Below are 15,014 nucleotides of genomic sequence, written 5' to 3'. Positions count from 1 at the left end.
TCCTCACAACAAGAGGGAGGTGCCAGATCCTCCTTTTGGCATACCTTTTTAGAAACCCTCTACTGACAATTGACAAAAGCTCTTCTGCTCCTGCCTGTCTTTCCTGGAGCTTTTTGCTAACATCCCTGGTTTATTTCCAGAGGCTCCTGTGTCCTTCAGCCCAGCACAATGAAGAGCCATATGTTACTCTGGAAAAAGGTGTGTCAAAGCACAGCAGATACCCAGGATGGTCTCAAAGCTCCCCTTACCCCACTGACTACATGGCAGAGAGCTGGGATAAAATAAGAGATGTCCTTTGAATCCAGCACTGCAGCCCCTGCCCCTGCTCCAGCACCTCCATGCTGCAAGATCTGGCAGGGGAACCTAAGTGAGGCCACCTTGCCCACACAGGAGAGGTGAGGGGACACTGCACCAGCTGGATGAGGGACCCGTTTCCTCCAGCACAGCTCCACATCTCCTTTCAGTGCACTGTACTCACACTGGCACAGGGCTGACAGGCTCATCAGAGCTGTGGCTATTTTTAATGTATATTCTTCCACTCGCAATTTTCCTATAATCTAGCTAAAAGGGTAATTTCATGATTCCCTTTTCTGTGTACACTATGAGACAGCACTGACAACTGATCTGGCATCATTTGCTTCCAGGAAGAAGAAAACTGCACATTCTCTCTTACACAATGTTTAATGTGTACTTCTCCCTCGTAATAGCTATTCCTGCCTCTGGCTGATGAAATGCACATCTCCCCTTGTTCAGAGTAATGACTGTATGATACCTGACCACAGGATCAGTTCCTTCACTTTTTGTGAAAAAGCATTTGCTTCCTAGTGACTCGATTGACCGCTATGAAAAGTTATCTTAGATATTTAAGAGAAAAGGATTGTCCATGATAAGTCATTAACAACTGCATTTTTATTTTAATGGTTATTCCTTGTGATAATGGCTTACTCAGAGGCATAAGTTATAGTATAATTACAATTTAAAATTATTTTATAATTATACAGAAATGTTATTTCAATCTACAGGAGTAGACAAGTGAATATGTACAAGTGAGTATGTACAAGTGAGTAAGGTAAGTCTTCAGAAGTAAGAAAAATTCTCCCTGTGCTCAATTCTGAGCATTAATTTTGCCAACTGGAGTAAACCTCTGCAGGCAAAGGCCTTAGCAGAAGGAGAGAGATTTGCAGGTTAAATAAGACTTTAAAAGGAAACAGGAACCTAACAGTAAAGAAAAGTTATGTTAAATCACTAGGTGGTAAATCACTCTCTGCATGTAAATCTTCCTTTTTCCTGCAGTAAAGCTGGCATTGGTGAAATTTTTGAAGGCCACCAAGGACCTGTCACAGGAATCAATTGTCACATGGCTGTGGGTCCAATAGACTTTTCCCATCTGTTTGTCACATCATCATTTGACTGGACAGTGAAATTGTGGACCACAAAGGTAAGAAATCCAAGCTGGGCTGCAACAAGTAATGCTACTTGAGAAAATGCTGTTGTCAGAAATACATTAATATTGTCTATCAAGTCCTAAGAACCAATTAATTGAAAGGCTGTGGTTAGTATGAGCATAGTGATAGAATTGTAAGTAAAATATATTGGTAGTGTAACCCTCAATCATATTTGCCCTGGAGCATGCCTTGCCCTCTAGTGGGTCTTCATTTCAGTATTAGCCCTAGTGCAGAGCAGTTTCACAAGGCAAGGAGATGAGGATGTCTTGTACTCCCAGCCATCAAACAATCCATTCAGCACTCCCTGTGCAGGCTAAATTGCAAGGCTGATACTATGCACCGTGGTGGTGCAGGAGCAGGAACACTTTCCTCTGAAAAAGCAACAGGAGAAGTGCCTGTACAACTTAGTGCAATCAATATCACTTGTGAAATTCACTGCTGGAGGAGGCTGTGATAGCCAAAAGGTATAAAATGTCCCAATGACATTAGACATTTGAAGCAGTGAGGAAGTAATGTTGGAACTTACATTCATGACCACCTGGGATCTGTTGCTGACTACTCTGTGGCCATCTGCCTGTGACCTCCTTCAGAGAGAGCAGCAGAACAGTAGAAATGTCATAGTTCTGTGAAACTTTGAAAGCCCAACATTCCATGGGACCGACTAAACAGACTAACCTGGTTTCTTGCACAAGCTGAGGAAAACAGGACAATGAGATGTAAAATCCTAATTATATGTCATCTAAATTTATTTTTTCCACACCAGAATAGAGAACTGCCTTCCAAATGTCAGATTTAACCAAATTGGTTTTATGCCTGCATTTGGTTCACATCTTGAGCTGCACCCAGCAGAGTTCCAGTACTGGAAGCTGACCCCAGTCAGGAAGTACCTCAGCACGTGTTCCTTCAAGACATCAGGGCTTGGAGATGCTAGAACAGATGCACAGCAAATGTGAATATGAAAATGATCAGAAGGGCTCATGTGACAGCCTTGTGCTGGAAAAAGCAGCAGTTACCTAGATGATAGCTTGAATCAGCTTCCATAGTAGCTTCCCAATGCTTTTGTTAATGGCCTGATCAGATGTGTGTGCTAATTAACAGGAATCCTTTTCTAATCAGCAGTGACCACAGCTGATGGTTTTGTCTTGAGCATTACATTTCAGGAAACTGGTAACGAGAAAGGTGCACGATTTACATAATTCACATGTAACTATATACATCACAGAGGAGTGCACGTGGGCAGGCTGGAATGGGTCTGGGATGGTTCCTACATGGGAAACATCAGAAAAGGCTGCAGGATAGCCGAGGGATGGACAGCTTAGATATTGGCTCACTGGGGCTAGACAGGCCATTTGGTGTGTGAAACAAGGGTGTCCTGGGCAGTGGTGACTGGGGAGAAGGGAATACTGGAGGGTTGAAGCTGAAGCTGAGTAAGGGGAGAAGAATTTGTGGGGAGTGCAGGGAAGATGAAAGGCAAGTACTGAATTCCAATCACACATGTACAAAAAAGGCTTGGATTGGTGTTTAGCTGTCAGCTTGAGGCTGAATAAGACAAGAAGGGTCTCATTCATCTGCAGCTTAAATGAAATTGCATTAAGGGATAATAAAGCCTGATTTTTATTTTAAACTCTTGGGATTTTAGAAGTTAGTAGTAGCACTAACACAGCACATTCTCGGCACAAAGACACTGCAGATAGTAATACACAGTTATCCTTGTGGAATATTTCAGTGCCAGAATAGTTGGGTCTGATTTTATTCAAGACAATCAGTTTTTAAAGAACCAAACCATTTAAATTTCTGATATCTATCAAGCTGTGGCTCATCTGGCAAGAGGAGCTTCCTGAGAAAGCTGTTTGACCAAGCTGGGTGAGCTATGATGTCCATATGACACAGCACAGCACCGCTCAGAGCTGGAAGCTGCATTGCTGTCTTGGATCACTCACTTTCTTCTGGAGCAGGTTTGAGCAGCAGCAGCCCCAGGCTGCTGCCCTGCCAGCCACTGCCCTGTGAAAACATCCTTAGACACTAGACAAGTTCTTGAATTGCGATGAATGTTTTATTTTTCTCCCCATTCAGCTACATCAGAAGTTTATTTCCGTATTGTCTGAATAATTTTCTTGGCTGGAGCTGCTACATATTTAAGGCTCTCTTTGTTCAGTTCTCATAGTCAAGACTCAGTCAATCAGTGGGCTCTGAAAAAAAACAGTGGATTGATATGAAGTATTAAGTGCCTCTGCTGGCTAACAAGATTTTAGTTGGAAATGGTTTATTCCTTTAGTTTCTTACTTGTAAATTTAATCTCCCTATCAGCATCCAAAGCAGTATTGCTTTCTGCTTCTACCTGCGTTGTCTACTTAATCCTGTGCACATTATCCTCTTTGGTCATGAAATTCAATTCCTTTCTGTTTCACAGATTCAGAGTCAATGTCCAATTGTAAAGTGAACCATAAAAGCTTTGTGTTTATATTGTCTATTGATGTTGTGTAGCATCCTGGGGTGCTTGCAAGAAAGGCACTTTCATTGCAGGCATTTGACTGATGGATTGAAAGCACCATCTCCCTTAAAAACTCTCGCTTGACATTTTATAATGTTTTTGTGGTTAACACATTTTCTAGCTGAAGGCAGTTCAAGCAGGTGACTGAGAATAAGATTTTCACTAGCAGATGAGTGAGCATTTTGTAGATAACATTAATACAAGATTCAGATTATCATCCATCATATTAGCCAAAAATTAGATCCCTGTATGATAGCAAGCAACCAGAAGCAAGAGGAAAAGAAACAGAATTTGCAAAGATAGTTACTTGATAACCACAGCATTACCTGGTTCCTGACAAATTGAATAAGGCAAGTCTTAGATGCAGAGCTGTCAAAGGGAAGTTCCAATGTGAAGTGTCTGTGGAGCTCTGCCCTTAATTAGGTAGTGTCGGTACGACGCTCTGAAGAGGTAAAGTGCTAAGTGGAAATGCTAAGTGTTGCTAATTAATTAAACACTAATCCTCATGAATGAATAGCATGAGGTTAAATAATGAAATGTAAGTATTGTTATTATTACAGCAATTGCTGTTTGGAAAGAAAATTTTTTGATATTGTGTCAAGAGATGGAAGCTGTATTGGAATTGTTAAAACATAGGAAAACACAAGCTGGTTTCAGCTAAACCCTAGAACATGGCTTGTTTGCTGCCAAGGGAGTTTTTAAGGGTCTGGACAGACATGGATTTTGTTAGCTTTTTCATCCTTCACATGCCTTCTTTAGTGCTTATCCTTCCACTGAGGGGAGGTGCTAATGACTAGTTTTCTCCTCTTGCACCTATGCCTAAGTCATGCTCAGACAGGCTGAGATTGGAATAATTGTAACAACATGGCTGTATCCCCATCCATGCTTGTCTCCCTCTGCCTAAGGTTTAAGAAATGGTGGTAATGCCATAATTAGAAGGAGGCTCAGGGGAGAGCAGACTGGTAGTAGGGCCACCATTTAACCATTAGCAGGGTCTAATGGAGCCAAAGGTCATGTGTGCCCTCAGTGAGAGACTACCTATTGTGTGTCTATGCTCAATTTTGCTTTACTAGCACGTCCATCAGTGGTAGTGCCTTCCTTGTCCCTCTCCTTTGTCTTATTTTTCTTATGCTCTTCACATGCTGCTCGTCTCTTCTGGTATGCTGTGCTGTTCCAGTCTGCAGTCTGTTGAGCTTTTTTGAGAAACCACATCTTGAACAGCAAACATTCCCATTTCTGTGCTCTGTGCCTTCACATTCATCTCTGTACCTTGAATATCTTACGTTCATGTGCTTGTTGATAATGTGGGTCAAACAAGTCTCCTCTCAGTCCTCCTGTCTCTTGGAGCAAATTATTCTACTTGTCATACCTTCTTATCAGCATGTAACTGCAGACTCCATTGGTTTTCATTTGGCCTAGAGTTGAACACCATCTCTTCCAAGGTCCAGCTGAAGCCTAGAAAAAAATGCAAAGAAGCATGTGGTCATGGTGGTGATACTATAGGCAGGTACCTCTGCCTTCCCCAGAAGCCTTGCTGATAGGATCTGATTAGATCCATTTAATAGACCAAATTTACTGTGATGGAAAAGGGTGTTGCAGAATGAACCAGAGCATTACTTGATGGTTATCTTTGGGTCATATCTTCTCATATTATAATGTAAGGCATTTTAGGTGACTCTTACTTCATCTGAATTTGGATCCTCCTGGATCTTTTCTTTTGTAGTGCTTTCACACTTTGGTTTCTTGTGCAGCCACTGGAAAGAAGTAACTGTACTGCATACATTAGCCATCTCTTTAGGAGACCACCATTCCTGCCCACCACTGACTGTTCAGGGGTCTGGCAGATGATCAGTTGCTGTAGCTTTTGGTGGCTTTCTTGCATCTGGACAGCCTCAGGCCATATCTAAACTGGCAGATGTGTCAGCACTTTTGAGCTCCCAAGCCTGTCTTCTTATTCTGGTTTCTCCCAAACCACTACCAGGAAGGAATCAGCCTCTTTATCCCCCACCACATACACATACACATATGCACCTTGATTTGCAGCCAGAATCGTATGGAATCCTTTACTACTCCTCCCTCTGACTGATTTTGGTGAGGCTCAAGTGTCTGTCTCAGGGGACAATTTCACTCCTCTTATTGTGGATACCTGACTAGAATGGTCTCCCTCCCTGCTCCATTACCACACAACGCTCCTTCTTTCGTCTTTGATAAAAGCAACTAAAATGATTATTTTGATTAATCACTGTCCAAATGTTAAATTTATCTGATTATAAATGGGAATGACAAAGGGTGATAAAATAGCATGCTAGGATTTCATGGAAATGGTTTCTTGTGGTGTGAGTTCAGGATTTTGAGTTTGGTCCAAAAAAAAGGCAGTGAATGAATTTGCTTCAGAGCACACTTTTTGTCAAAAGGCCAAGCTGACTTGGGGAAGAGGGTGGAGTTGCCTGTTCAGACAGGATTTTTTTAGGTTTTGCCCTTTACCTCTGGAGCCAGAGGTCTGGCTCTCATCCAGCTGTATTTAAAAAAAAAAAAAAAAAAAAAAAAAAAAAAAAAAAAAAAAAAGCATTTTTTAGGTAATTTTAAAGAGCAAAACCAAAGTGAAGTCAGGTGGCTTGAAATCAGTCCCAAGTTCTTCACTTGAAATACTTCTCATGATTTCGGTTTTCTGTGTAGCCATATTTAATAAGTGTTAGGAAAATATTCATCAGCTGGCCAACATACTTAATTTACTCCCATGAAACATGGTGCTTCTTTGCAATATATTTCGTGAAGAATGGCACACACACAAAACAGTAATCTAAAATACTGAGTTCTAAAAAACTCAGTGGGCTAAAATGTATTTCAGAAAACCTTAATATAAATCCAGCTGTTGCAGTGAAAGCTCTATTTGCACATGGAAAGCAGAATTGGATTTCAAGAGCTTATATAATCTGTGCAAAACAAAGTCTTCATTCTTTTTTTCCCTGAAATCAAAATTCCGAACTCCCACTGACAGCTCTGGTGCGGAAATTACTCTGGAGGATCAAGCTCACATGGAATAGTGAAGAATTTCAGGACAATTATCAGTATATAAAGCCCAGGACTTCTTCCCTAATGGAAATTTTCTCCCACCTGCTTCAGGCAGCAATCTCTGCCATGTGAGAGACTTTTGTTATCAGTAAAAAAAAAAAAGGAACAGTGTTCAAAGTCCTACAAGATGAAGTCGTCTTCAATAATAATTAGCCTCAAAATCATTGCTTGCTGACCCATGAAAGCTCTGCGGGCATCCTCGTGGCAGCAGCTACAAATACTAATCTTGAGTGTTTAGCAGACAGTGCTGTACCATCAGGCTGTGTCAGCCATCCTGCAACGCTCCTCGTGCTCCTGCTCCTGGCAGCTGAACTGCAGCAGCAGGGTCGCTTGACAGCCTGGCAATTCACTGAGTACACACGCAATGCTGGGCCGGGTACCCTGCCACGAAGCAGCATTTTCCATTAAAAAGAAAAATTGAATTTTCAGGGGCCTCATACTGAATGTTCCTGTCAGAATCACAGGGGTGGGAAACAACCAAACCACAGCTACATTATCCCACTCCTCTCCTTGCCTTGCAATTTGAGCTAAACTACCTCTCTTTAACAACTTGAGGCCCGAAGCAGGGAGAGCAGTCCCACTGACCCAGAAGAGGGACGTGCAGGACCTCAGTGCATGCTGCAGCCTCTCCTGCATGGCAGGAAAGCACTAGCACACCGACCCAGCTTCTCCCATATCATCTCACTCATTCTCCAGCTCTGCTGCCTTGTCCCATCTGTGTGGTATATAAACAGGGATTGACAACTGGCAGTAGAAGACCAAATCTTTCCTTCAGTGTTTCACTCTGTGTTTCCTCTGACCAGGACTTGGTCATTCTTCCATCAACATGCCTTGCTTATATTTCTCAGCAACTTCCTCAAGAGATTCTCTGAAAAAGAATACAGGAATATAGCAATATAAAGACAGGAGCATGAACTACAGAAACTATGAATCAATTTCCTAGGCAAGGACGGTAAGACTTTCTGTAGTGTTTTGAGTCATATTTAGAAGTAGGTAGAAATTCCAAAAGAAAACAATAGTATTTTCAAAGAAGTCTCTTGACACAAATGCATAGTTAGTAGTTTAGGAAGAAGTGTTGTCCTGCTTAGAGCATGTTTTAAATAAAAGGTGGAAAACTTGATTACCATTTAGTGATGAAGTCAGCAGTCTGAGGAAATACAGAGCAAATGGGAGATATCTGTATAGGCTTTGCCAGTGTTGCTGTCTGCACTTGCCTCTAGCTTGATGTGGATGAATGAAGTAGAGCATATTAAACCTCACAAAGTAGAAACCCATAGGCACAACTCTTGTAATTGTGGAGTAAGAGGGGCTCCAGATTAGGAATTAAACTGGATGATCTAAAATGCAGAAACAAGAATACACCAGCCTGGCCAGAAGGAGCTAGGGACAAAAATGACCTGGGGGGAGCACTGTAAGCCAGTCTGCCTTACATACATTCTGATGTTTTTAAAGTTCACCCATTGCAACCAAATCTTTTAAATCATTTAAATTTACAGTAGGCATCAAGTAATGCACATTTATATCAAACTCACTGAAAACAGTTCCTCAGCTAATATGCAGGGGTTAAGAGGAATGCCATGCTTTCTGCTTTTTTTGTTTGTTTGTTTGGGTTTTTTTTGGTTTTTTTGTTTTTGTTTTTTTTTAACAAATAAAAAAATAAAAATTTTTTTTCCATTGGGTAAGTGGAAAGGCATGGTAGAACTTTTGAAGTAGAGCAGCACAGCCAGAATGTGTTGCACCTCTGCAGCGTACTTAAAGAGTTAAGAAGGATTAACCACATAAGTAGTTTACCTCTCAGTAAAACTAGCTTCCAGGCTATCTTCACAGATTTCAAAAGCTCTGCTGTTTGAATTTTTGATGCTCTTAAAAGACAAGTGCTGTCTGACTTTCCAAGTTCTTTTATTTTTTTCTTCATACCATAGTATTAGACTTAAGATCAGTTCACATTAAAACCGCCTGTGCCAATCATCAAACCTTTTTTCCTTTACTTCCTTCTTTTATACTCACTCATGACGCTTTGACTTTGAAGGAAACCACAAAAATGTAATCATCAGGTTATCTCCAGACTTGGTCTGCTCTCACAGCCCCTTTCCTTTCAGTCTTACCCTTGTCCCCTCCTCCATCCATAATAATTCCCACATGTTTATGCAAAAAATATTGGACTTTCTTTTATTATTGACAATAAGGAAAGGCAACAGTTTCAGCATCTCTGGAAGAACAATAATTTCTAAAAGTGAACAGTTTTCTGCCTTCTTTGTCTGCAACTTTTAGAATGCCAAAGCCCAATCAATGCTACAATACTACAGCACTTCAACAAAAGGGTTGTGAAGAGTGTAGGGATCATTTCCACACTATTTTCTTTCCCCTTGTTGCTACTGAGTCTAAAACTTAAGCCTGTTATCTTGCCCATCAAGTCAGTTTAGACTTGATTCAGTGACTTAGTAGTTATCTGACAGTGAGATGACACAACCTGCAAGTTGGTCATAGCCCAGTGAAATGTTCTTTGAGTCCCAGAGGCTCATCTGCAATCCAGCACTGAAACTGACTGCCAGAAAGAATTTTAAGGCAGGTAAAGGAGTTTTTACTCATGTAACTCAGTTCAGGGTACCTTAGTTAGCCAGTGACATTGGGTGCCTTAAGCTGAACATCCTCCGTTTGCTTTCCCGTGACCATCCTTTGAAGGTCTGGCTAGTCCTGGAAAAGGTGGAGCAGGCCACAGGTTGTGAGCTGTATAGTACTGGGGTCTGTAGGATAATGATACCCTTTGTGCAGAATGCAGACAGGCTTTGCTGAGCCATCAGGGATTTATCTTTAACTCTGATTTATGACATCTAGTTCCTGGGAATACTGTAAATTTTAAAAACTAGCATAAACTGAACTAAGTCCCACAAGTATAGTATCCAAGTAGGAGCTACTGGATAATCCTAGATCACTGTAACTGTTAGAAAACAGATTTGGAAGAAACACGGTAGTAGAGAATTGGCAAAATTCCTTTGGAGGTGGGTCAGTCTGAATGAAAATCAAGGCCTCTTTGACTCCATACAAATGGAGAGAGAACATAGAGTCTTGCAAGAGTAGTAGAGCCTCATACAGAGAAGAGGACTTAACTTCCCACCACAAGAGGTATGGACAAGTAACCCTAAACAGCTAATAGCTGGTATCTCAAGAAAGACACCAATGAAGGGGGAAAGGTCAAAACCAGAGTAAAACCAGATTTGATGAGTATTTGCCTCAATATTCCCAGCAGCTTTTAGTTTCTGCTATACTGTCTGCATGTTTTGAGTTGGCCTGGTTAAGTGAGTGTGAGAAGGGAAACAATGAGCCTGGATTCAGCAAAACACTGAGGTCTCTTTCAGGATAGAGAAGACTGGGCCTGTAAAACACTGAACAAGTTCAGATCCTACCCTGAGCAGAAGTTCCACGAGTTGTGCTCTGTCCCAGTTTCTTTCACATCATCTAGTCAGTGTGACTCTGCAGCACACACTTTAGAGAAAGACAGAAGATTGTACCTTCCCTGTGAGTTATCTCTGCTGAAAGAGATGTCTTTCTTTGACACCATTTTGCAGGTTGTAGTTTTGGGGTTTTTTAAATTAATAAAGACTATTTATAGAATACTTGGTCTCACAGGGACTAAGTTCACAGAATGGTTTGAGTTGAAGGATCTGTAAAGATCATCTCATTCCCAACTCCTATTCCCTGGTTTGTTCAAGGGCCAGAGGAACAGACGCTCTGCTCAGGACCACTCTGGCTCTACTCTTTCCAGGTGCCTGAAAGCCTGAACTCAAGCCTAAACAAACAACATTAGCTTGTTCAGAAAGTTTCTATGCCAAGGACTAATGAATCTGTCATATTTGCCGCACACCTAGAAAAACAAAAAGCTTGAATCAACTTGCAGTACTGCACAACACTGATGGCTGCTGTTAATATGGTGAGAGCCAGAAGTATGGTTTTGGCTTATCATCTTTACAATAGAAAACAATCAAGTAGAAGGAAAGAAGTGGAGAACACAGAGTGTGTGGTGTCACCACACACCTGTACTGCTGAAGGTACAGTTGAGGAAAGTGCTTTTAAGTGGAGCTGACACCCACCAAAATTGTGGCAATGTGTTAAAAAATGCCAATAGTTTTTTCCATGGCTTTTCAGAAGTCAGATGCTAGTTAAAACCTGTGGATACGTATACATTCCTTTATATGGATAATTAGCTACTTTATGTGTGGCGCCTCCTGGATTAAAGGAAATTCTTCTATGCAAATAAGTGGAATAGACTGGTCAAATTTTTATGTGTAAAAAAACCCCGTCTTTTATATAAATGCGTAGAATTTGTTTAGGTGAGCTTCTTATTTCATAGATAAGTCTTACTTCCAAGACAGCCAGCGGGTACTTAAAATGTTCACTCTTCATTGTCCTCTTAAACAATCCCTCTTTACAAACAGTGAGGATAAACGATTGACTTTGATAACATGTTTAAATAAATGAGAAAAAAATCACGTCTTGGAATTGGCTTTTTTGCTTTTTCCACTAAACGCTCAAATCATGTCCTTTTGGAATCAATGGCAAATCTCCATTGATTCTTTAGGGCCGTATTTTTATCGTACACTCTTCTTTTTCAGCAATAAGTAGATTTGGCCCAAGTTTTTTTGAAGATACTGCTTTGAACTATTTCTTCTGTTCTATTGAAAACCAGAGGGGGTTGATATTTAAGAATGAAAGCTCATTGAGTTTAAATTTCAGGTTTTTTTATAATAATAGCCATACGCTAGTTATGGATTGTGTAGGTCTGAAGTTTTGGTAATTTAAAACTGCTTTTAAGTGACCTTTACACGGTTCCACATTTCATCATTTTCTAAAAGCAGTCAGTATCAGTCCTTAGTCATAAATCGTGGCATTACAACATCTGCAGGCCTGGGCCCATAGTAAGGAAGCAGGCTCACAGTAAGGAAGTCCTGTGAACATTTATGCACACACTTAAACTCAGAAATGGAGTCTTCACAATGAAATCAACAGAACTGCTCTCAGACTGGGGTGAAATGTCAACTTTTAAGAGGCCAGTCAGTGTTGGTATTGAAGACAGGACACAAAGCAAGATGGACCTTATGCAGTTGTTGTGTTCTCTGGTTAAACAGTGCAAGAAGACAAGACAGTATGGGAACTACTTTCCCTTTTTTCACTGGCAGCTAGTCAAGCTGGGAGGACAGTGTACTGGGGGCACCGTGAATGTGCAGCTCAGCTCTACTACCACTGCCTGATTTCTGCCATATGAATTCTCCCTGATTTCCCAACAACACTGCAGCTCATCTTGCCTTTTGGCTGGGCTGCTCACAATCCTGCAATTTCTTATTTCTTTGCAGTGCTCCACACCCTATTCTTCTCCATTTATTTGTGTTCATTCCTGAATGAGATCTTTCTCAAAAGCATGTCTGAGATCTTTCTCAAAAGCCGTATTATTCCTGTTGTCACTTTCCCTCTGACTTTCTACCTGGCTGAATATTTCCCGTTATGGTAAAGGCATTTCACTTTTGGTATTTTAGGCTTTTCACCTCAAATCCCAGCACCTTGAAACTGTTTTTATTTTGATAACAGGGAAACAGAGGCACATCAGGTAAAGCTATTTGCTAGACACTGCACAACATGTGTACAGCAAGATATAGATTAGCACCAAATCTCCTGATCCTTCCTTCTAATGCCTTAGTCTTTAAGCATGAAGTGGAAAATAAAGTAACAGAACTGGAAAAAAAGCATTAAAAAAGTGCCACACTCAAGATCAAAACAAGTTTTGATATGCTCACAAAAAGGAAATGCTGATTGAAATCTGCCCTGGATTGATTGATATCTTAATAGGCCCTTAACTTCTGTGGAATCTTGTTACTTCTCCCATGACATTAAATGTTAAAGTGCTGTATGTATGTGCAGCACTTTTCCCATGAATAAGAAAAATACCATCCCTCTAGGAGTTGACCAGATTTTTTTTTTTTTTTTTTTTTTTTTTTTTTTTTTTTTTTTTTTTTTGGTATACTTCTGTCTTCAATGCCCACCAGGATTTAGACACTTGATATATTTGAACCTAAATTAGACGTTTTCAGTGAAAATCCACAGTGCAGCATTGGGAATCCATGTAGCCCTCTCTAAATACTATGTCCTACTTCACAGTTGTAAAGATTCACTTTGAAATATCTCTGCCTCTTCAAAACTGTGGTGTTCATTTGGCCCTAAACGCTGGAAAAACTTTAGCATAGGCATGTAATTCCATTAATACATGTAGGTAACTTCACTGATAATACAGTGAGTAGACACATCTGTGTTTGGACAAAAAGACCTTCTTCCAGAACAAAAATATTTTTGTAGTTTTTTCATTTTCTTTTGCAAAACTCCAGCTTGAGAAAAGAAATTAAAATGTTGTATAAATCTGAAGAAATTAGGTCAAGCTCTAATTTCATTTCATTGTTACACAAAATACTTGCTAGTCTTAAGAAATGGACAAACACCATTAGTCCAGTTACAAAAATTTGAGACCCAATCCTGTAATCAAAGCACCTTTCATTAATTCAAGTAGAGGAAAACCCAGCCTGTGGAATATAAATCCCTATGTATTTTCAGAACGTTTTCAAATTATTAAGTCACGTAATTAAAACTCAGAATGCTTCCAGTATTTTTTGTGATACCTGTGATGGCCAGAAATATTACAGAATTGTTAACAATACAGTGCTGCAACGGCAACACTCCACATCAATCCTCAGAGGCATGGCAGCATGGAGATGGACACCTGTCCCAGGTGCTGACCCTGCTTCCAGCATCCATCCAAGCACCATGGGGTGCAAGAGGACCAAAACCAAAACCAGCAAAAACCTGTCTGTAAGCAGATGTCAAACCGACTGCATTATCGCTTTAAATTAATAACATACAAGAGGAAAGCTATATAATAATTGTGATTATTATAAAAGTCACTCCACTTTTCGGAAAAAAAAAAAAAAAAAAAGAAAGAAAAATAAATAAATAAATATAATAATTAAAAAAAATTTAAAAAAAATAAAATAAAATTTAAAAAAAACCATGGCTATGCATTGAGGGACTCCGGACAATGTTCCCTTTGTAGAATGCACGAGGGTGCATTCCAGAGGGACCTGACCTTGGTGTTCTTCGGGTGCGACCTGGGCGCTCGGACGGCCCGCTCGGGGATGCTGCAGTGCCCGCGGCCGGGGGCGCGCATCCCGCCGGGCCGCGCTCGCCAGGAGGCGGCAGGGAACGGCGGGAGCAGGGAGGCACTGGGGGAGACCCTCGGAGAAGTCCCATTGTTTAGATCTCTGTCACAAGCCATGAGAATACTTAATTTCTTTCCTCTCTGGAGTTTTCATTATCATTCAAATTTCATTTTCCATTAATTGATCGGGGATTAGCGAAGCCATTATGCAAAAAATTAAAGACAAGCCAGATGCGATGAATAATTTATGAGGGACAATTACACTTTATTCCTGGTGTACTTCCTAACTTCTCTGCGACTCCCCGCCTGCTGCAGATGACAGCCTTCCCTGCCTCCCTCGCTCGCTCCCCGCGGGCGCGGGGCCCGGGGCCCTGCGCTGCCGCCGCCCGCCGCTGGGTGTCAGGCGCCGCCCGCGCTGCGCGGGGCCCCGCGGAGGCGCCGCGCTGCTCCGCCGCTCTCACGATCCTTATCGCAGCCTCGGCCGGCGCGCCCGGCTCGGGCGGGAGCCGCGCTCCGTGCCCGCCGCCTCCCGCACCGCCCTCCGCACCCCCTCCCGCCACCGGGGTGCCGGCCGGGAGCGGGAGCGGTCGCTCCCCCCGCCCCGTCATCCGCGCGTCCCACTCCCCTCACACCGGGCATCTCATTTATCCCACCGGACAGTTGTTGCTCCATTAAAGCGCAGTCCCGCCCTTCGCGGAGGACCTTTCATCTGGGGAAGTTTTATGACACTTTGTAAATGTGCAAAGTTTTTAATTAGACTCGCCAGACAGCCCCAGGCAGCACTAGCGCCACGAAGTCTTCATGCCGCTCT

The 15,014-nt window shown here is 41.7% G+C and overlaps 1 protein-coding gene and 1 long non-coding RNA gene across 6 annotated transcripts in view; one reads left to right on the top strand and one right to left on the bottom strand.

The window, feature by feature from the left end:
• The window catches only part of DYNC1I1 (dynein cytoplasmic 1 intermediate chain 1), a 184,452-nt gene that overhangs the window by 144,872 nt on the left and 24,566 nt on the right, over nucleotides 1–15,014 (top strand). For all 5 annotated transcript variants that reach the window (XM_063411939.1, XM_063411930.1, XM_063411951.1 and 2 more), the window contains one exon: nucleotides 1,294–1,438. In XM_063411939.1, coding sequence (XP_063268009.1) covers nucleotides 1,294–1,438 — 145 coding nt within the window. The remainder of the gene's footprint in view (nucleotides 1–1,293; nucleotides 1,439–15,014) is intronic.
• LOC134558277 (uncharacterized) lies at nucleotides 1,447–15,006 on the bottom strand. Its single transcript, XR_010082327.1, has 3 exons — nucleotides 14,857–15,006; nucleotides 5,306–5,391; nucleotides 1,447–3,634 (listed from the first exon to the last, which is right to left on the bottom strand). It is a non-coding gene; the product is annotated as an uncharacterized LOC134558277 (long non-coding RNA).

This window comes from Prinia subflava, chromosome 1, assembly GCF_021018805.1.
Source record: "Prinia subflava isolate CZ2003 ecotype Zambia chromosome 1, Cam_Psub_1.2, whole genome shotgun sequence".
Lineage (NCBI taxonomy): Eukaryota > Metazoa > Chordata > Aves > Passeriformes > Cisticolidae > Prinia > Prinia subflava.
This window is presented reverse-complemented; position numbering and strand designations above follow the sequence as displayed.